The 23,554-nt window shown below is 42.6% G+C and overlaps 1 protein-coding gene across 4 annotated transcripts; it reads right to left on the bottom strand.

Annotated features, from left to right (window-relative positions):
• Positions 1 to 794: 794 nt before the first annotated feature.
• On the bottom strand, positions 795 to 18,916 carry LOC139917466 (atlastin-2-like). 4 transcript variants are annotated; one of them, XR_011784918.2, is made up of 15 exons: positions 18,780 to 18,916; positions 12,969 to 13,153; positions 11,855 to 12,067; positions 9,145 to 9,276; positions 8,899 to 9,003; positions 8,737 to 8,787; positions 8,584 to 8,640; positions 7,918 to 8,010; positions 7,389 to 7,527; positions 6,920 to 7,047; positions 6,564 to 6,620; positions 6,328 to 6,399; positions 5,507 to 5,938; positions 3,683 to 4,086; positions 3,134 to 3,264 (listed from the first exon to the last, which is right to left on the bottom strand). XR_011784918.2 is itself a non-coding variant. In XM_071906588.2 (14 exons), exons 1-14 carry the CDS (start codon positions 18,850 to 18,852, stop codon positions 3,145 to 3,147), a joined length of 1,857 nt encoding a protein of 618 aa, XP_071762689.2. In that variant the 5' UTR covers positions 18,853 to 18,916; the 3' UTR covers positions 795 to 3,144. The 4 variants fall into 4 exon arrangements, 2 of the variants coding, with proteins under 2 accessions (XP_071762689.2, XP_071762687.2); XR_011784917.2 differs by having other exon boundaries at positions 3,219 to 3,264; positions 3,504 to 4,086; XM_071906588.2 differs by lacking the exon at positions 3,683 to 4,086 and having other exon boundaries at positions 795 to 3,264.
• Between the last annotated feature and the right edge of the window lie 4,638 nt (positions 18,917 to 23,554).

The following is a 23,554-nucleotide window of genomic DNA, read 5'->3' as shown; positions in this document are numbered from 1 at the left end:
GAAATGATTGTCCATAATTTCATCACTATGTGTTGTAGGTAGAGAGATAACAGTGAAACTGTGATCAAAACAGTCATTCTTCTACGTTCTCTAATTGTGTTAGCTTCTTGTAAATTAAATATTGGTGGTGTTTAACAATTCATCAATTTGCTGGGGACCCCCTGGAACCCCCTCAAGGACGCCTGGTGGTATCTGGACCCCATGTTGAGAACCACTGATCTAGAGTACTGTTGTTAATATTTATTTGCTATGAAATGCCTTGATAAACTTTCCAGCGCTTTCAGGTGCACAGTTGCCCTGCCAAGTCACAAGGAGTAACACTCAAACTCAGCTCCTCTATGCTACTTTATTCAGTTGAATTGTATTAACTGGCAGAGTTCCTAGGCTGATAACAGCTGATGTTTCCCCTGCGCTGCCCCTGCATGTGACTGAATGAAATTAACTGTCCCAAAGGACACGTGAGACAGAAAAATGCAACCTTCCCCCTTACTTGGCATCATCTCTGTGACCTTCACTAAACAAGGCCACTGCTGATAGAGAAATTCTCCACTCTGCTCAGAGAATGCACTTTATTACCATTAAATTATGCACCAAAATGTGAAAGGATTCACCATTGTGAAATTGAGACCCCAAACTCTGCAAGTTTAAAATTTCATTGATCCCAAATCAAGATTTACCACTAAACCCAAATGGAACAATCAGATGTAATAAATAGCAGACTATTCAGACTAAGTGCAGCAATAGGGTTTCTCTACCAATCACCTGTCATAAGAAAGACAAAACGGAGCCAAATGAATTGTATGGATGATTTATTCTTAAAGGTAAACATTTTATTCAAAAATAAATTACCAGAAATATTTTTAAAAGGCAGACAAAAAGACAATACCTCCAACCCACTCGTCACATTCAAGAAAGCTTTTCCAAATGGAGTCCAAGTATCTGGGCCATGTGTTTCTTTAACTTTCAACCTCATGAAATTTAAGAACTAATGCAAATCCTAAGCAACAACTTAACATTCTTTAACAAACCACAGATTGAGTTTTAAGTTGATCAAAGGAAAAACAAAAACAGCCACTATCAAGATTCACTATAAAATGTATACAAAGTTTATTTAAATATTCGACATACATGCCCATTTTGTAATACACGTACATAGAAAAATGAGACTGTACAAGACTGGAGCTTGAGGCGAGAAAGTTGTGGATGGAATTGGTACAATAGAGCTTAATAGACACAACTCATATTGCAGTTAGTGTGGTGTTGAGCTGAAAACAAATGGGCACGTTTCTTTAGTCTCTCTAAAAAGCCAGCACAAGTCAGGACAACTTAGGAGGGGGTTCCTACTGACCTGTGAAGCTTTAACATGTTTTATTAAATTGCTTTTGGGAAACCCAGCTGTGAGTGACAATGTTCAAATTCCTCAATTCTCAAAGTCACTAGATGCTTTTTGTCCTCTTTCCTCACTTCCTCACACAGATGCATTAGGGGATAAGGAGTTCTGTGTATTGAGGAGGCGGTGAGGAGTGAGAACTTGGGGAGGTGTTAACTCAAAGGCTACAGATCCTACAGCTCTCATTTAGACATAAATAATAGCTTCATCCCACACAGAGATTTCCTTTGTGGGAAAGAAACAGTCCATGGCTAGAATCATGTCTTGTCAGCAAAACGGGCTGTAGGAGTAGGACTTGAGATTAATATCCCTAAAATAACCTAGGAGGCCTATAGACTCAGACAGGATGCTCTCAGTTTTTAGTGAAACCCCCCACTGAGTTACAAAACCTCTAAGCTGGAGTTCCCAAAAGCAAGTAGTAAGTGCTGAAGATGCTTTGAGAAACCCAGAGCTCGAGTGGCTTTAATGAAAGGCAGTTGGACAGAAAACAGTACCGAATGACAATCCTCCCTGGCTACCTGACGACAGAAGCCTGGGCTCTAAAAGGTCCTAGCTAGCTTAATGCTACAACACAGTAGCTCTTAACACCATGCAAAGGGCCAAACACCGGCAGGTCCACTACTAAACACTAAGGCCAGATAAAACACGTCAGTTCTCCTAAAACAAAAACAGAACAAAAAATCAGCTGAGAGGCTCAAGGCTTCCTACGGCCCTTCTCAGGTTTTACAATCACAAAATATTGAAAAGGGAGAGACAGAGGTCTTGTCTGAAACCAATCCAAAGCCCAGAGTTCGATTATACAAGTCCGCTCTGGTCTACACTCCCTCCACACTTGGTCTGAAAACACTGAATGAATGGAGGCAGATAGATGTCAATTCCTCATAGTATGTCAGAAGAAGAAAATCTGGGTTCGCCATCTTGCCTGCACCCATCCATTCAGTTCAGATCTGGGAGAGGAGACCCATCCACCCACCATGACAAGTCAGTCAGGCAGTCAAATGGGTTGCTGTCCATTTACTTTCAATTCAATAAATTCAGGAAATAGATTCTCAACATGTTAAAAACTGAACAACATGACACAATCATCCCAAGATTAGCTTTTCTAAGTCGATTAGTCACTTGTGCTTACATGAAACCTTATTGAATAGGAAAGTAAATTAAGCCCAGCTCCGAACTGTCTGGCCTGTAAGAGGTCATTTTTAGACAAGACAAAATCGTTTAAATGCACAGAAAGTGTTTCAGTTTGCATCCATATTAAAACAGCTGCCCACAGCTGCGTCAGTTATCCCTGAATTACTGCTTGAATCCTAAAGCGAGTGCAGTCAGCTTGTCACACTGAGTAGTGTACAGTTTTGATGTGAAGGTGTGAGCGCGTGTCTGCATACAGTACGTGTTACGATACGACAGCTGGGCTCTGCAGATGCATCTATCACAACATGGCACACTGGAGAAGACGGCGATCCTTCAGGTCCTATTTCGGTAAGAGGCAACGCTGGCTTCTCTGCTCCGTCCTCTGGAGAACTTGCAGTTTGTCCTCTGAGGCACTGGGGGGCGATGGAGAGCAGAGCAGACAGCGAGCCTACAGGTCCACTACAGCAATCAAGAGAAAGGATGGGAGGCGGTGCTACGATGGGCATTTGGGAAAAAAAGAGGGTCAACTTTGGTTTTGAACAGTTTCACAGTTCACTTAACACATGGAGCGAGTGGGTGACGGACATGAGGGAGGAGGAGGAAGAAGATGGGGAGGAGGAGGGTCAGTGTGTCTTTAACTTGGCGTGCTGCGAGCCCTGTTCTGTCAAGCTGGCTTTGAGAGAGTTTACCACCGTCTGTCTGACGTTGTCTTCCATATAATGTTCACTTAGTGGCTTCAACACCTGCAGGAGAGGAGAGGAGGAGGAGGGGAGGTGATTGGAGGGGAGAGGTGGAGGGAGGAGAGGCAAGGAGTAGAGGAGAGGTGGTGAAAGGAGTGGGAGGGAATAAAAGGGATTTTGTGTGAGAACCAATCAAATTAATTGATCTAAACACATACTATAAAGGGACAAAGAAACTGAAAGAAAGTAGGTTAGGGAGGAAAAAGTGTAAGGTAAAAAAAACAAACAAAAAGAAGATACACTCTCCAACATGCTGACTACAGAAGTTCATTCCAACCTTTTCAAACAAAACTGGAAACAAATATCACAACACAAAAACTGAAACAATCTCAACTAAAATGCCTTGCAACCCAGTAACTGAAAAGACCCAGAAAATCGCATCCATCCATGACACACCAATTAGAATAAGATGTTTAAAAACCGTTCAGGTAAGCTCCATGTCCTGGAGATCCTGAGATGGGCCTGGCCTGCCTGGGTTCATATACATTCAGTGAAGTGCAGAGGGTGTCTGCCGATCTGCGCCCTCCACACAGAGGGACTTGTGGGTAAAAGTATTGAGAACAGCACCATTGGACTGAAAACGGATAATAAAGAAGCCAGCATACTGCAGAAGATTCAACATGAGAAATAAGTTTAACAGCTAGCCAGTGAACCAGTCAGTCAGTCAGCCAGCTAGCTAGCCAGCAGCTAGTTAGCCTTCTTGTAGTTGTTGTTGAGACGGGACAGCGCTCCGAGTCCGAGAGTTGCTCCTGGTGGGAATGAAGGGAGGAGAGAGGCAGGCCAAGCCAGGCGACTCCTGACAGGCTCCAATAGCTTGGAAAACACCTGAGAGGACAGCAGGGAGGAGTGGGAGAGTTAAACAGACCGACTGGGAGAAAGACAACATAGTAAAGGAGGAAAGAAAGATGGGGGGAAAAAAAGAACAGGAAGGATTTGGGAGAAATATGAGTAAGGAAAGAGGAGGGATGAAAGAAAAGGAGAGAATGGGAAGAGAGGCTGAGAGATAACCATACAAATGAAAAAGGATAGAGGGGAGAGATCGGTAGCTTGAGGAGAGAGGAGGATAAGGATAGGAAATGCAAACAGGCAGGATGGACAGTACAGCAGGCAGGGAGGGAGGGGATCAGTGAAACGCGTGCCAACACCTCTCACCTTTCTGAGAGTCCTCTGTTAAGCGGGGGAGGGAGGGGGGGAGGAAGGGAGACAAAGTAGAGGGAAGAAGGGATAAGAGAAGCAGGATGGAGGGAGAAGTCAGAGGAGACATACGGGGTGCGTTTGTAGTGAATCCTAAGCATTCGTAAGATTCAAAAGCAAAACAAAAAGAAGAGATATAGTCAGCTCTCTACAAGTCACCAGCTGATTGAAGGGATGAAGAGGATGAAGGCAAAAGAAGGTAGGTGCTGACTGGGTTGCGGTGTGAAAGGAACGCTGGAAGGTTGAGTGTTGATTAGGTGATGACAGGAACTGAAAGAATGGTTGTTTAGGCTTGGTGTGATGGACGATGGGATGCGAAGGCTGGGCAAAGAAGATAATCATCATAAGGACAACAAAATTTACTAGAGAGAGTGCTATAAAAAGAGATGGGAGGAGTCTCATTGTTTCACATACTTTTTTTAAACATCTAGAGAGGCTGAAAAGGAACTTGGGTAAAATTACCCCAAACTAGTAGAGAAAACTAGAGTAGAGAAACCAATGACAGGACAACAGTCGACAACACACACAAACAAACACTATATTCTTGTATCCTTTTGGGGAACAAAACTGCAATTTCAAAAATGTCAGTCACTAGCCATTCACTTTAACCCTTACCCTAACCTTTGACCTCAACCTAAGCCCAACCATTCTCCAACTTTCAAAAGCATAACGCTGTTGTCGTGTTTTCACTTCAATTGAAGGATTACATACATTCCTCTATGGGCTGAGGGAATTCTCTGACCTTCTCTGATCGCTGATGAAACCCTTTAAAAACCCATTGGATAAAAATCAACAACACATTGTCATTAAGCTAAAAACAAGGCTGTTCCTCTTAGTTCCTAAAAAGGTGATTTGGAGATACCAGGTTTTCACCCGACAGCGACGATAACTCAATCTTAATCCCTAAATGTCCAATATTAACCTAACTCCTACAATAACCCCAACCATTAAAAATAACCCCTTTTTCTCTCCCTCTTTCACACACACACACACACACACACACACACACACACACACACACACCCCTGCCCTTCTCAAGCCGATTACCCACCTGTTCCCAGAGGGTTTCAGCCACCAGGTCTATCAGTGTTCCCACTTCGCGGAACTCTCCAGAATACTTCACATATGCCCAGGCACAAAGCGAGAGTAGCGCCAGGCCCATCACCATGTTAGCCAGCGCTGCGAAGGTGCTCAGCCCCAAGAAGCCCGTCACCCCGGACACCACGTAGGTGACAAACATGACGGCGAAGAGCGTGGCGGGCGTGCGTGCCGCGTAGAAGATGTTTTTGCCGTCGTTGTGCTTGGAGAAATTGGCGTAGGCCTCGTCCAGCTGGGCCTCCAGCTGGTTCTGGTAGCGCTGGCAGAACTCCTCGCCGCCCATCTTCTTCACCGAGCGGAAGTGGCGCACCGAGCAATCGCGGAACTCCCCGTGGCAGCGCTCCAGGTCGGCCGGGGCGATGTATGGCTTGTCCCCTCCGCAGATCTGAGAGGGAAACGGGGATCAGGATAAGAGTGTTAGATGTGTGTTAGATGAAGACAAAAGGTTACACAAGGGAATTCTTAACTTTTTAATATCAAGGACCTCCAATTACAGTTACATTAGACCCTATTCTGAGAAGACTTTGTTAGATATTATCTAGAGCTGATCTGCATGTCTGTCTGTAGGCCTACTGTTGGTGGAGAGACAGTGGAGAGAGTGAACCAGGTGATCAACAAAGGCATCCTTAAACCTTCTGTCATTGTGCTGCTAACTTCCAGTAAATGACATAATACAGAAATGAAACCATCCCATCTCTGGTATCTCCCTGGACTTTGCGTACCACTGGGCTAGGGGACTGATTGTGTGTTGGAAAAGCAAAAGCATGTCCTTACCAACTCCATGTTCTTGCTGTACATGTCTTTGGCTCCTGCCACAGCTGTCAGATTGTTGGCTTCTGCTGTCGCCTGGCAAACAGAAAGGGACGATGAGATGCAAGATAACTGTTTATGTTTATGACCAACAGAGCAATAGGAGATAAAATCAAAACCTAAAAACTAATCAAAGCTTATTATGATCAAAGTATGTATGATCAAAGCTTATTACAATTCCTTTCAAGACAGCAACTAACCTGCAGCATGGACTTTGGGTGAGGCAGCTCCTCCCCTTGGTAGATCTTTATGTAGGCCTGTGGGACAGTAGAATAATACAGATTAGAACCCTATTGGAAACCAACATCATCTGTTATATATTCCATCTATAATCATGACTACGGTTTTCAAATTATTTCACAGGGCATCCGTAAAATTTCTACTAGCCGACTAGCCAGGGGCTGCGGGCTATGTTGTCAACATAACACAGCAAATACCTTTTAATGCCAATTTCTCCAGAATAATTTTGGGATTCATTTTCATCTTCCTGCGACCTAACTTTGAGTCCCAACCCAAATGTTGAAAACCAGTGGACTTTGATAAAACACTGTAGGACCTTGAAGTATTCCAGGAGATCTCTGCAGGTGACTTTGTTGCCTCCAATCTCCTTCTCCACCAGTCTCTCCGGAGCCAGGAGGAGAGGCACCAGCTCTGCCAGCTCTCGCTTGAAATCACTGTGGATGTCTGCAACAAACACACACCAATAATCAGTTTTACTTTATAATCATTTTACTTTTGTGCTGCACAGCTACAAAATTGTCCCTGTAGCTAGAAAAATGTGAATACGCAAGTTAATATCTGCCTTAATTGCTCAAACCCTCCATCCAATATATCCAAAGAAGAATCATTCTTAAACTGCAACACCAACTGGTATTGATCCTGGAATTGGTCCAGGAGCAAGCTTAGAAGCAAAAACCCCACATCTACAAAATTTTACAAGAAACATTGCCAATAACAAACTCGATATGTAGTTGTTTATTTTTTCCAAAATGTGTGTGTGTGTGCGTGGTTGTCTGCGTTCTCACCTTTGAGCCTGCCGTCAAAGTAGGGGTTGGTGGCCACCTTGAGCCCGGGGTGAGGCAGGAGGAAGCAGCCGATGTTGGAGAAGCAGGAGTGGATGTGCTTCCTCACATTCTGCAGCTCCTCATGTTGGTTCTGTTTCACCTGGTATCAGAACGCAATAATATTACAGTTAAAAAGCATGTGTGTCTAGCTCCTTATGTAAATTCTGTTTCAGTGAAAAAGATAGTATCATGACTGATGTGTGAATACGTGTATGGACATGTGTGTCATGTGCCTGAGCAAATTTGTCCACACCTGAAAAGACAGTATGATTTTTCTGTGTGTGTGCGTTTTTCTGCTTTTCTACACCCAGGTGTGGTGTGTTTGTAGCAAATAATTCTGCAGGTCACACACGTTCCTGTCAATGCGCAGGAATACATTTAGTTGGACATTAAAGTTAAAAAACATTTCCACTGGGAGAAACATTTCCAGCAGCCTGCACCGCCACAAAACAAATGCGCATTTTCCACTTTATTTCAAAATGTCCCTTACCTGCAGTCTTCTGTCTAGGAAGGTGTTGCCTCCTTCCAGGCCGTAGTTGTGTTCGTAAGGATAACTCCAGTCCCGAATCAGGAACATCAGGGACTGGAAAACACAACCAGCAGCACGGAGACATGATGAGACAAATATTTGATTAGGGTGGTACAATTATAGCTAACATAATAATCCTGATTTTCCAGATAGTGATCACAATTATTAACCACAAATATTAATCTCTATGATCTGAGGAACAATGATAATTCATTTTTACTTTTTGCCTCTAATTATCAACATCTTGGTTTCAACTACAGTGGAAATTCTAATTAAAATGGTGTTTTTCAATTTTACTTGTATGCCAATATTCTCCAGGTATTAATTATACAAATTAAAAAATGTGACATCCACAGCTGAAAAAACAGAAAAAACAGTAGACAAAATTGTGAATACGATTGTATAAGTTGCTGAAACAGAAATAAAAACTAAGTAAAATAAAAAAATAAAAATGTGACATCCGATTAACTGTACAGCCCTATATCAAATAATTTGGATTTTTAAGATACATTTATGCCAATGGAAGGGCACCATGAGTATGTCCTACAGACATGTGCCCATATATGCACGCATGTTAACGGACCCCCCGCCCCCCCCCCCCCCCCCAACAGTCACTAGAAGCAGTACCTGGAAAGGTTTCAGGTAGATCTCTTCCATAGCCAGCCGACCATATTCTGTGAAGAGCTACACACAGGAGACAAAATCAGAAAACGCAAACAGAGATATTGTAAACACATTTTGGCGGTAGAGTCTCCCCAGATGAGAGGAAGTGATGCTGACCTGCAGATGCTGGAGGTCATCCTCCTGTATGTTCTGGGAGAGATTGTACACCTGAAAAACAAAAAAACATGAGACACAAAGAAATACTGACATTTTACATATTGTTTTAATAAAAAGCAGAGGCAGAATTTCCACCCAGAAATCACATGCTTTTAGTCGCACCTGTACAGAGCTGGTCATTGTGCTGAGGGCGAACACAGTGGCACAGTCCTTTATGGTGGATTGGCTGTCAAACGCCCCCTGGGTGTCAACTAGCAGTACTGCAACCTGGTGGGAAAAGATTCAATTAACACAAAATGCAAAGAAATTCAACTGGTCAGTTGTATGTGTGTTTGCTTGATATTTGTAAATGTTTGCATATGACCATGATTATTACACAACTGATTAAAGTCCACTGGTGGCACCTACCTTGGTGCCATCGGGCTTGTCGACTACGAAGACTTCGTTCCAGACCTGGATGCCTGTGGTCTCCCTCTCACAGCCTCCTCTCCAGGTGAATCCTGTCAGTGGCTCATCGTCTCCTCCCATCCATGTCTCATCCTGTTACAGCGGGAAGGAGAGAGGCAGGGAGGGGGGAGATAGGTAGAGATGGGGCAAGGTGAGAGGATAGGGAGGAGGATGAAAATTAAAAGGAAGAGAGGAAGAAAAGATTGGTAGGGACAGAAAGGGGGAGAGATAGGGGTGGGGTGAGAGGGAGAGGTAGAGTGTAAAGGGTAGAAGGGGAGGAGATTATGCAGAGGAGGTGGAGAAAAGGTCGGGTGAGAGTAAGAGGGAGGGACAGAGTGAAATCAGGGAATGGGTCAAGTGAGTGATTAAAGAGCACAGCTGGAATAAAGTTATGGCTTGAGCATTTGACCCATTTTCACATTTCACCAACAGCGTTGTCGGGGATTTGTGGTGAAACAATTTATTTGTTTTTAGTATATTTGAATTTGGAATGCATTTCCCAATCTAGTCCACAGTAGGGCACTGTAGCATAACACTCAGTACCAGCTATCCTATCATCACAATGCGTTACTGTTTCATTATACATTAACAGGTGTAGACAGATCATCCAGGACAATGACAATGACTGAAATGTGGCTGCCAAAGTAACAAGACCACTAAGTGGTAACTGCAGCCCCAGGTTTCAATTTGTCACCGAAAGGCAGGCATAACACTGAGTATTAGGCACAAAAAACATTAACAGATCTAACATAAACAGATTTAATATCTATCCTTCATTAATGCTCTCTTTTAAGCAATCATTTTATGCTTCTCCCACGCTCCTAAGCAATCTCTTCACTTCAGTTGAGGACACAAAAGGGTGCAGGTGAAAACAAGACACTGTCACACTGGCAGTATTTTCCACTGATGAGCGAGATCATCCACTGACCGCAGTTTGGAAATGTTTAAACAAGCCTCAAAAGCAAATCATTGATTTGCAAGGCAAATTATGCATGAGAACTGATTCCTGGAGACTGAAACAGGGCAGTGCATCTCTGCTGCACAACCAACCTTCATTTTTGACTTGAAGTTATGATAGATCAAGATAACACTGTCACATTTTGACATGAGGTTGGGGATGGGGTGACAAAAATTTTGATCTTGTTTAATAACCAATATTCATAGCCCACTAAACACCAAGAAAAAAGAGAGACATACTTGTGAAAGCTGTACAACCCTTCTATTAAAATGTAACATTAACTGTTGCATAAAATACAAGCTAAAGAAAGAGGCACAGGAAAACAATAGCATTGGTGTTAGTGTTTGGGAGAAATGTGGACACATGCACAGGTCTTGTCAGACTTGAATGAATGCCCCCGTTCATGCTCGCAAACAGTTGTGAGACACGAGTCATAAACACTCCTCAGGCTATCTGCTCAGTGTTTGTGTGTGTGTGTGTGTGTGTGTATGAGAGAGAAAGAGAGTGAGTGTATGACCGTAAGGTGATCCTGTCTGCTTCTGTGTGTCCAGCTGCTGCTAGAAGGTCTGAAGGACTAGTTGTATACTTTTACTTGTCTGGGTGAGGCACAAGTCACACAGCTGCTGGATGGATGTGCACAAGGACGGATGTGTGTGTGTGTATGTGTGTGTTTAAAAACTGTGTGGGTATGTATGTATGCCTAACCCATAATTCAAGATTTCATTTCAAAGACTGATAACAACACAGTCAAATTATTAGACCAGTATTAGACCCAAAGTCTGTAGTCCTGTCTAGTCCTGTATTTGCAAAGTTCACCCATTCATTATGATCTAAAACTAATCAAAATCAACACCGTTTCAAGATCAGCTAATTTTTGTTAACCGTTTAGTCACCTGTTGGTGCAAGTATACCAGTATGAGATCTAACAGGACACACTTGCCTTTGCATGTTAAGTAAAAGTACACATACCATTACTGGTTGTCATCTCACCTACTACTCACCTACATCTAGCCTATTTGTTGGGTTCACGCAATCTCAACTGGTTGTGCATGTTACACAATATTAAGCCCCGCATGAAGGATGTACTGCTGTATGTTTACTTAGTACTAGTAAACATAACACACCAAGTGCACTGATACCATTTTTTTCAGACCAAGTACGAGTACGAGTCATTTATTTTGAGTACTCGCCGATACCAAGCACCAATACGAGAACTATTCATTATATATACCAACCATGCAACTTCTTCAACTAGACAATATCCAATAACCGGATCACTGCACAAGCCACCTTTTTAAAAAGATTTTGATGGATTTATTAACCACTGACATGTTGGTATTTTAAAACAGTTGAAACGTTAATGCCCCAGGCTCCAGACGGCGGAGGAGCATGTGCAACAGTATCAGATCTATAGGCACTGACTCACTTCACCGGTGCTGAGTACTTACATTTTAGCCTGGTATCAGACACTACACCAATACCTATACCAACACCAGTATCAGTGCACTCCTTGTTTTCAGCATTGACTGGATATTGTTTTGTCTTGATTCTTCTGGATGTGAACTGAATTTTGAGAGAGTACCCTTTTTTCCCCCCAACCATCTTGTTGTATGTAAAGCAAAATTAATCCTCATAGGAAGATGAGCCCATGAGTGTGTTTAGACCTAGTATGTAAATCGCACCTTGGTTGGCTGCCGTGACTAACCATCTCACCTGGCTGTGCATATAGCGGAGCATGAAGTCCAACAGGAAGGACTTGCCCTTGCGGAAGGCCCCGGCCACAGACACCACCACCACATTCAGGTCCTTGACATGATCCTGTAGCAGGATCTTCTCCAGCGCTGCTGCGTCCAGCTCAAAGCTGTGCTCGTCCTCGTGGGCCAGGACAATTTGGACGGGCTTGGCCTTGTCTTCTTTGACCGCCGCCTGAAGACAAGAGTTTTTAATCAATCAGGGCTTTCCCTGGCTTTGAGAGAGGCTGAAGTGATAACACTGCTAATGAGGTGGGTTTCATGCAGGAGACAGGGAATTGAAGAATGAAAGATTAAGATTACACAACAAATTTAAGGGGGAAAATAAGGCAAGTGGACCACATTTGGGAGCCTGAGGTAAAGAGAGACAGCTGGAACTCAATCATAAGGCTTACACAAGGAAGATGTACAAAATCACTGAATATTTGAAATTTTCCCTGAGAATATAAATGCCCTGTCAATACACAGGACAGAGAATAGGCAGGGGAAGGTTAAGAGGGCCAGAGCCCTTTTAAGAGTTTTAATCTGAAAAAAAGATATAAATGCCTGCTCTTTTCTCTGCCCCCACAAGTGTACTTTATTAGGTGCTCAGGTGCTCAGGAGGAGCACCTCTAGAAGAGCCTGCCTCTGTGTGTGTGTGTTCTTTCGTTTGTTCGTGTGTAACACTTTTTGCCATGCACAGCGCTTAGGGGAATTACAGTACAAACATTTAACTGCTAGTAAATAGAGAAAATCTATTTCATCTAGACTATCCGAGCCCTAGCTTTTCCCGTGCTCCCTTAATGATCCCTAAACGACTAGAAGGGATTTTTTCAGAAAAGGGCAGTATGTAATCAAAATCCATAAATAAATCAATAAAAACTAATAGTAAAAAAAACCTATCCTCCTTATGTATTCTTCTATATGGTCTTGGTCCTAAGCCAACCTTGAGGCCTTAACTTCCTTTAGATAGAGAGTGGTGAAAGCAGAGAGGGAAACGGTGACTCTCAGTTTCGGACACATCAGATCTCAGTTACATACAGGATACATGCCTGTGAATAGACGTGAACACAGCAAGAAACACAATAACACGTTACCTCTTCCTCCTGGAGCTCTTCATCTGGTGAGGGGGTGAGGCTGGCATCTGTGCCCGAATTCGAGGACTGGGTCCTGGGAAGGGGTGTCTGGCTGGCCCCCTCTTCGTCCTCCAGGTCTTCGGACCTGGCTAAGGGAGGCCTCTGCTTATGCCGGAAAATGGGGACATCTTCCACCCCACTCAAGCCTTTAGATGAGAAAGTATAGAAAGTGAGAGAGATAAGATTACACCGGTTAGGTAAGAATATACTGCATGGTATAGTGCTGACAATGGACATAAAGAGCGAAGGAAGGAAGACAGAGGGAGAGCCGGTTCAAAAGCAAAGAGCTATGTGGAAAGACAAAACCACTGTCACTTTTCTAAAGGTTAATTTTCCTTATAGTGAATGTGTTTACTTGAGTTTACTTGAGTAAATGTCCCACTGTACCGAAAATGAGCTACCGTGCAGCAATGTGAATGTAGGATGCCCTATATGGGTCAAATTGTAGATGGGAATGATTCCAACATTCTGTGCTAGGCTACATGTTGTTGCCCACTCCGGTCTACCCATCTAGGTCAGGCTCGGAAATAGCCCTGCACTGAAATCACAAAGGGTTAGAGAAAAGGACAGGAGGAAAGGAAGTTAAGAGGATAGCGTTTCACATCTTTCTTCTCAGCCGTGTTGATATTTCTGCGAAAGTCTTCCCCTTGAGTCTAAAGAGCGTGTTCCCTCTCTAAAGCTGCATGATCAACGCTTAAAAAGTATCACGGTGCCAAATTTGTGGTACAAATGAAAGTAGTCTAAAATCAAAAGGTGTTGTTCCAAAAATTATAGTCCATACAGGTCAGTAGCTTATGTTGGTAGCAATATATGAAGCAAAAATATCCAAATTTTCAAGAATATAATGACAAAAACAAACCTGTAAAATAACTTTTTATAGTTGTGCCATTTGTTTCTATATCCAGGACTGCTCCAACTTTCCACGAAGTAGTTTTCAGTCCTCTATGGTGTTTTATCGACTTATTGAGCTACGGAAAAAGGCTGCTTTGCCTAGAATGGTATCATGGGTTAAAACTCATGTGTATCGTGACAACCCTAGTTCATTCCTTTCCAGTCAGGGGGGAATCATTTTCACACCTCCTTTCCAGGTATGGGAACCACTGATGCAGGGATAAAGATGCCACTCCCTGATGTACTATACTCATAATAAAAACAACAATCCCTCAGCCATATACTTGACACAGAGTCCACTGAACAGGTAGGACAAGAAGTATTAAGCATTGCTCATCCAGTCTCTTGAAGTGATTAGCCACTCGACCATATAAGGTTGTGGTGCCACAGCGGGTGTCACCAACCAAGATCAAACCACACTTTCACCAAATGAACAGCACCCATCCCTTCCCATTAAGCTGCCATATGACAAAGAGAGACAATGTACATGTCTGCCATTTTCAAGGTGGGGCTGCCTCTTCATCTCACATTGTGTGGCTCTAATTCACTAAAGAATAAAACTGGAAGGTGAACAGAAAGACCAAAAGTTTAGCCATTACCCATCTGAAGAAAGAGGAAGAGGTTGGGGCCAAAAGAGCACCTGACTATCAAATTTTTTTTTTTTAAATCAGTGCTGTTATCAAGATTTTAATGAGCCCCTGTTGTGCATGGTCAATTCTTTGGTCCACAGACGGACCTTTGTGAAGATATCCAACAGCAAGAAAGCCAAAACAGGGTCCGCTAAATTTTGCTGTAATGCCATCTTCCTCTGTGCCAGTTCCAACAGCTTTTGAGGAAATAAATCCTGAACACATATCAGGAGGGAATACAACAAACACCAACTGTCATGAACATGCTTCCAGCAATAGCTCAGCATGGGACACAGCTAGGTTGGATGGGGCTACAAAACGATTATTTACCCTCCAGTAGCCACACAAATGTTGTTCATCACTTGAAAATGAAGCTAGGCAATGCAGGTTATGTGTTTTTTTTTTTGTTTAAACGCAGCAATATCCTGGCTGTGTATCTACTAGTTTAGACATCTGAACCCACCGTCTCCAACTCTGTGTGTGTTTAAATGAGAGGGGGCGAACAGAAGGTGAAAGGGAACACAGAAGCCGTCAAAACAAACTCCCACAGAGCTGTGCCTTAACCATTGGATGCTGATGCCCCCGAAATTGTGAAGATATACCTTCATTTCTCAGTCTATAGCGGGACAAATTCTCATTATGGAGCTAGGAAGACAGACATAGCCTATAAACTTGTTTATTACAAACTAACCCTCCATGCATGGCCCCAGGTAGCGCTATATACTAGTTCTACTAGCCTGCTCAGCACACAAATTAGGTTTCTCACACTGAGCTGGCAAACAAGACAGGAAGAGATCAAAGCTCTTCCAAAAGCATACCAGAGGTTTCTCCAAGACTTTATTTCAATATGGCGTGGGGGCTCCTTTGATGATATCATAAGATACTCTTGTTTAAATGGACAACAATAAATGGAATAGTGCAATAAACTGGTAGTGCTGCAAATTGCCAAGGTGGAGCAGCAACGCTGTGCTAGTTTTTGGGGAGACCACTGCATGCATGGGCTAGTTACACTAGTCTGCTCTGCACACAAATTAGTCCTGCACATCTCCTCAGTCTGTGGCAGTGCAGGTTCCTATCATGTCCAGAGCAGCTCTCAGCATGATGAAGTGGCACTGCAGCCACAGTGGGGATCCACACAAAGAAACTATTCTGCTGGGACAGCAAGGAGGCCGTATTGCAGCAGTGTGTGTGTGGGTGTGCATGTGTGAGATACAATAAGCATGCAAGGAGGCTAGTATGCTAGATGCTGCTTGATTATAAAGAGGCAAATGCACTATCCCAGTCCTCAGCTTGCAGAAAATGGGGACAGAACTAAAATTAGCTAAGTTATTTCTTATCTTATGGAAGCACCGAGCAGATGTTAACTGGCCTACATGTTGTCCCCCCCGATGCACGCATGTGCACCCCAACACACACACACACACACACTACAACGGGGTCACCAGGGGATGATACAAGTTTATACAGCACATCATACACACACTGTACTCCTATCTGTACAGTGTACCGAGTCTTGCATCCCTCCAGTTATGACTATCTTTAACTATGCATGGCAAGAATAGAGAGTGTCTAAGCTAGCTAACCTACATCTCAGCACTGCTTCCACTCCCAAAACAGCTCTCCCCTCCCCAGACTCATGCACTATATCTGAGGTAGACCTTGATAAGGGCCTGGTCCACTTACTTAACCAGCTGTCTAAATATGGGAGGTTGCATAGTTTGAAGGGGCATTTTTCCTGGCTTTTCAAAAGGCTTAGTTGGCAACATCACAGGGTTGGGTTTGTGTGGGAATGGAGCAAACGGTAACCTTTAGGAGTAAAGATGAGGCTACTTGAATCCATTTAGAAGTGTTATGCAAGGAATAGGCTAGATACTACATGAACTTCATTACAAATATTCTGCAAGTAAGGTATGTTATATTTTTCATCTTGTGGGTTGTGATATTTCACATTTTCAATTGTGTCAAATAAAACAATGGCGGCCTTAGACAGGGTTCCCACACTAACTTGACCATCAAAGGATTTTTCAATGACTGCCAAGGTTGCTTAGTGTTTAGTGAAAATCAAGGGCTGGAAATTGGCATGTTTTAAGATATGACTTTGGTCAACATCAGACATCATAGAGGCCTAATTTTTTTTGCTCATGATCTTGTCAAGTCAAAAAATCATGGTGAAATCATTTTAAACCTGCTGCTATATCAACACAAATCTCCATCATGGGTTTTCCTCAGGATGCCAAGAGTTGGGTGCTATACTTTAATCAATAATCAAGTACTTTCAAGGCCATCCATTTATTTTCAAGGCTTTTCAAGGCCCGTGGGAACCCTGCTTAGATTTTACTAAGCAGGGAAAACCCTGACAATTCATGCAAAATCCTCTCTCTCATCAAAACCTCCCCTCCACTGTTGCAATGCCGATGATCAGTGCCAAGCAGGGTTTCAACACCCTCTCCCAGCCTCCTGGCATGCAGGCTATGCATTTTAAATGACTGGGAAAAAATCATTTGGATGTCTAATTAAGAGCAAATGGTAGGGATATGTGACTAGGCTACTTCTACCCATGCTATGTCAGACAAGACTGCAGACAGAGACACAGTTTCTGAAAGAGAATGAGGAATCCGCTGTAGCCTATTGAGATGCAGGCACACTGACTTGCATGCACACCAACGGACAACTTGACTCGGCCTCTCTGGACCCAAGTCAAGCAGGGCAAACGTTCAGTTGCAGCAAGCAGAGATCCAAGTCTGCGTTCCAAGGACAAAGTGCAGATTAAGGACAGCCGAACTGAGTGTATCTTACTGTAGCTATTGCCACAGAGGCAGCTGGTCTGTATGAAAGTAGACATAAGGTTATCATGATAAGGGAATCTTGATTAGATCTGTGATGAGGCCCGTGAATTATAGGCACCTGATATTGAGTATTTACAATTTCCTTACCACTGCCAAAAGTTACAAAATAGCCCAGCAGTTTTCAAAGTAATAGGCTACATAATATTTCATTTGCTCTTTTAGCATAATAAAAATATTCTATTGAGATATAGGATATCACAGCCTTCATTTTCCCCACTTGCCACCCCAGTTAGCACAACATACTGCATCCTTGGATAACATTTTGTCAGGAGGGGTCCCTGAACCAAAATGCATCTATTTGGTGGTCTCTAGTATGAAAACCTTAGCCCTGTTATTAAAAAAAACACAATCTTGAGACCCCTGGCTAAGGCCATATTGCTTGCTGTTACTCTGAAAAGCTAACTAACACAATTCAGCCATAACCATTAACCATATTCGTTAATCTATCTATGAAACGTCCAACATTAACGTTATAGCCAAAACAAAACACTAAAACTGCAAAGTGAGTGAACTGGGAGCACAGGTTGGACCAAATAATGACATCTGGCAATGTGCTATCCGTCTAAATTTATTTTATTGTAAGACTGCAATGTAGCTCAGCCAACGTGCACCTGACTGCAAGAAAAATAAGCATCAGGTGGCCATGTGGTCTTTGCAGCATCAGTCAAGGAGACACAAATGTGTGCCTTCGTGAGCTATGGTTTGGGTTTACTTGTGTACAAAACAAACAGTCCACGTCTTTCCATTTTGTCTTGCCATGACATGGCGTTAACTCACTTGTCTCATTTTCTGCCAATGAAATACACAAAGGTTCATACGGACTGCTTTAGTTGTATCCCGAGGACAAAATTAGCCTCGAAATTAGCTTCAAGTGGTTAAGTATCCTGGCAAACGGAACGGACTAATAATAGTGTATTTAAAAATAACCGAGTCATTAGTGGGTTGAGAGGGTTTAGCTACGTGTTGAGTTAAGACTAATGAGAGGTTCATAATTTCAAGAAAACCCGTTAGAGGAAAGTGGTTGAGCTGAGTGTTCCAAAGTTCAGAAGCGAGGCGCTTGAATCCCATACGGCTCGTTGTGCTACCCCGCAAGGCAGGGCAGACGGGACACAACGGGCGGTCCGGTGTTACTCTGCGGGCCAGGTGAAAGTGACGGCCGGGCTGGGACTGATTAGCTGGTTAGCTTTTGACCGCTAACGAGCGTAGCCATAAAACACAGCCTTCACTCAACCAACAGCCGTGCCGCAGGGTCCCCAACTAAAAACATTGGTTCCTGGCTAACGGAAAAGCGACTTTGTCACTGACAAAAGAAAGGTGACAACAAAACACCGTAAATTCGTTTTTACCGCTGCCCTGAACTCGTATTCGTCTCACTGTAATACATTTGTCACAAACAACAGAGTTACCTTCGTCAGCGACGCGGCTTTTGCAGTTTGGTTCGAAGTGATTTCTGTTCCTCAACCCGCTCACCTCCGCCATCTTGGTCTACTAAAATCGAACGTGGCTGACGTCAAAGAACCTTTTTTCTCCTCTTGCCTTCCCGTCAAGTTCACACTGCCCGAGCGAGTCGAGCCTGCTGCTGGGTCAAGTACACTGCACCGGAATGCAAAATATTTTTTTTATATTATAGAATCAACTCAGAGAAGCTTTTCCCTTGGCAAAAACAACTAGAGCATTTAGACTTTTGAGCATAGGGATAAATGTACAACTCTTATATCTGTTTGGGGACTTAGTTTGTATGCTGGACAGTGGACTCACAGTCTTTAACATGTGTGATAAGCAGGTGATAAACCTACCTAACCTCAGTTAACCTACCCCTTTATTGCGGAGTTTATCCACCTTTTTTAGTAGAGATAAATATTTATGGCGTAAATTCAAGGTATTTATCATAGTATAATTAAACTCATTTAAGATATACAGCCTAATGATAATAATAATGCTTTTATGAAAATATAATGGGGTTTTTTTTTTAGACTGGTGGTTATGGCGCCTTTAGATGATCACCTGGATGTCATAGTTTACCCACCTTCCTATTTACCACTACATCACCGGAGAAGAGGATGATTGACAGTCTAATAATATGGTGTCACATACATTTGTAGCCTACACAGAAAGCTGCGACTTTCATTGTGTGACTTAAGCATAACCATCTTTCCCTGTCATTATTACTGCCACTGTTTCTATCATTATCACATGTCATTCATTATATTTATCTTTAAAGTCATCATCACCCCATCCACTAAAATCATCATCATCATCATCATCATCATCATCATCATTATCGTCATCATCTGTATCATCTCAGACAGCATAAGCTATCCTCCCAAGAATGTGATATGAGAATGTCGGAGGAAATTGGATTCATTTCCTCAATATGTCTGGACTGTCTGTACACTCACTTTGCTGTATTTTGTCTATTCTGGGTATTGGAGTTCTGTTCAATTCTATTCTATTCTATTGATATATATTCTATTCATCCACCTAGAAAGGAATTTAGCTGACATAAGCAACATTTAAAATCTAGCTTTAAGATTTGCATAGTTGCTTTTTCTAGTCTCTTAAATGGGGGGATCACAATGAAAAGTCAGAATTAGGTCTTCTATGATTAACCATATTAATCAGCTGTGTGTATGAACCTCTTTAAAAACTACAGAAATACTTAATAATAAAACTAATAATAAAAAGCTTTATTGGCTTCTTCTAAGTAGCTGTGTCTTTCTGAGATACCTGAAGTTTTTTTTTTGATGAGAGCAACTTTTGCTTTAATGAGGGACGGCCCACTCTGCTGTAAAGATAGCACGTGTCTCCTATCTGTAGCCAGGTATCTGTAACACAGAGATATGTTGTTCTTCACCTACTAATTTTATGGTTTTTTATCTGCTCTCATTGGACCTAACAGCATGATGATGCCTGCTAAACAAAAAGTCATAAAGCTCTTCACCTCTGAGGGTCCGCTCACTTCTGCTGTTTACCCAGCTGCTCTCATCCAGCATCCAGTACCGCCGTTGTGGAAAGACTATCTGCTGACAGAAATACACAAATAGGAGGGCAGCTTTTCTTGAATCCTTGTAATCCTGTGTTATATTCCCCTTGGCCGGGGAGAAGTGGGCTTAAAACCGTGGTGCAATACACATCAATAGACTACTTAGAGCTAAATATGTCCTGGTGTTGTTCCTCTGTTTTAGTGTAAAGATATGCTTGTGTAATCTGATTTCCAATTAAATGATGAGAGGCAAATGCAACAGAGCGAGAGCAAGCAGAAAGTGAACCACCTCTCTTGGTATCACTTTTAGGCCAAGAGGTTTTAAACATTTTTATACTCTGGAGGTTTAGAGTTCTGCCCTGCTTACAGGTTTAATATAGCATATTTATGTGGCTTATTTTACAGTGTTGCTACTCTTGTCATATGGAGACTCACCAGAAACAAGCCTGTGCCACATTTTTGACCCAACTCACAGCTTAAAGTATCAGCAGGACTTAACCTGTTTTTATTATTTGTTTTCAACAAATATGCTTTAGTTGGTCGCCTCAGTCGGGCCTGTTTGCCTTTGCTGTAGCAGTGAAATGTGTTTGCATTAGCAGTTACCTAATCCTAATGTTCATTCAAGGTGGGCTGCCTAAAAGAGCTGTCGTTTGGGGAAAATCATCTGACTTGACCTGGACACACAAACACAAGCACACACACAAAGAGAGAGAGAGAGAGAGAGAGAGAGAGAGAGAGAGAGAGATTCTGTAAGGGAACACAAACAGAGAGAGAGGCCCGGCAGATAGAGGAGGGATTCAGAGCCGGCCCTAAATGACCCCTCACATAGGCCAATCAGATTTACTGCACCGAGTTGATGAACCATGATTGGGTGTCTGGGAGTCGCTGGATCAACACCCTCTCACTCACACACACTGCGGGACATCCCCACATGTCCAGGGGATCCTGCTCCATCCTGGGATTAGATGTGACATTTAGGACTCTCTGAAGGACTCTCCTGTCTTTTTCATGCCACTCGCCATATACTCATAATGCTTCGTGTCAAGATATCCTGCTTCTACCAAGTGAAAGTTTGGACTGTGGACTGTCCAGTTAGGTACTCCAGAGTACAGGTTTCCTTGTCTTTCTTTTTTTAGCATGGGACATGTTTTGTTTTCCAGGTAAAGCTGAATATCGGTACAGTACCAATCAGATGAAGTCCTCCATTTAACAACATTGGTTGGACTTTATGCTAGAGACAGACTTCTGTTATTTTTGCATAGGGTAATTTGCAGGCAATTTAACATTGTTTGAAAGCCTTTCAGATACATCATGACTTACCAGCAAAGGGCATGCTGGGAATATGAGGCAATAGGATCAGGGCCCAGAAGTCCAGTTTGAAGGGGGATGAAGAGGTACTGCATGGAAAACCTGATATAGAAATGTGAGCTAACAGCAATTTACCTGCCCACCAGCCCCGTTAAAGTTTAACAAATGGCCCGGTGAGTAGGATCATAAAAGATCAGATCCCAAACTCCTCCACTGTGTTTGCTCTCCAGGATCCAGGAACATACTGTACATGAGCTCTACCCCCCCCCCCCCCCCCCCCCCCCAATACACTATAGGAAAAGGGGAACAGAGACATTGAGAAGGAAGGGGTTGTAAGAGTGACAGAAGAGATAATTGTTTTTTAAAGATTGTGAGAGAGAGAGAGAGAGATCTGGTACAGTATCTCTGTGTTAATCTGTGTCAGTGCTGTTCTATTCTTAGCCTGTCTCAGCGGCCAGCAGAAATATGAGAGACACGTGGGCACAGCGACAGGCCCCGATAAATTTAGAGAGGGTCACAACAGTGACAGAACCCCCAATCCAGGGGGTCTACACTTCAGTGTGTGTGTGTGTGTGTGTGTGTGTGTTTGGATGTGCAGTGCATGTCTGCATCACCATAACCTCCTGAGAGGAACAGCACTGAAGTTAATCCAACTGTGGAAGAAGTGGACACCTTGTTGAGTTTTTTTTCTGAGAAACTATTTCCTTGCCTTGCGTCTATTTAATGCCTTATTTTTCCTTGCCATCATCACTCACGTTATTACTTGAATGCCTGTGCCACTTTTTGCCCTAATGTCACAACCACAAGTGAGTTTCAATATTTGACACTGGTGCAGATTTGGGTAGAGGGCTCCCTCTAGTGCCATCAATGTAAAACTACATTTATTGTCTGCATCGTGCATAGAGGCAAGTTTTCGTCTGTAAGTAGGCCTAAATACACGATTGCTTTTCTGCAAACAAATGCAAAGTGACATATAGCGACATCAGAAAAAAAAATACTGTTGCAATGAAAGCTTTATTTAACAAACAAACATCAAACATCAAAATCAGCAGCCTTTTTTTTTTTTAAATCCTTGATTCCATTCCTGATTATGACGGAATGTAGCTAAACAGTGTTGTGGTAGGCTATATATAGAAGTGGCTGAGCGCCGCCACCCCCCTCTAAAAAAAAAAAAAAAAAAAAAAAAAGACGGTTAGGCTGCGTTCACACATAGCGTTTTTTACCCAACTGGGAGCGCCTTTTTTCATTAAAAGTAACGGGAAGGCGCACAAAAGGCGGCCCGGCTCTTTAAGTTTGTTGAGAGAATAATTGAGGACGTCTGGATGGAGGCCTAAATTTATTGAAATGTGTCCAAATATTCTGACGATGGTAGACCAGGAAATCTAATCATGTAAATTGATTCTTATGGTCAAACCAAGTTACAGCAGTTAAACTAAAACATATTAATCATAGGCTACTAAACATGTAACAATACTCAAAAGCTAAGTGATAGAATGCTACTTGACCCCTTTGATTGCAAAAGCAGATAAGCCTCCAGCGCAGACCATCTCACCAGATAGGTGCAGAGCAAAGCCACCAGCAAGACAATACAGTTGTGTGTATATCAGTTAAGAAGATAACGCCAAAACGCCCTCATTTACAGCCTCCATCTGATTTCCTGAACTCATCAATATATAAGTCTATATACTGTAAATATATGTATGTTTGTTTTTTTAAAGTTGTGAATACATTAATCAGGCTGTTATTGTTAGAGGTGTCTGTGGACATGTCTTCAACGCAAACTATTCAGGTTATTTCACAGGGAAAATCGAAATATTAGAGAAAATCTGAAGAAAACAGAAAGATTTTTTTTAATATAGCCTATATATAGGCTACTGTAAGTAAATATTC

This window comes from Centroberyx gerrardi, chromosome 15 (genome assembly GCF_048128805.1).
Source record: "Centroberyx gerrardi isolate f3 chromosome 15, fCenGer3.hap1.cur.20231027, whole genome shotgun sequence".
In the NCBI taxonomy this organism is placed as follows: Eukaryota; Metazoa; Chordata; class Actinopteri; order Beryciformes; family Berycidae; genus Centroberyx; species Centroberyx gerrardi.
This window is presented reverse-complemented; position numbering and strand designations above follow the sequence as displayed.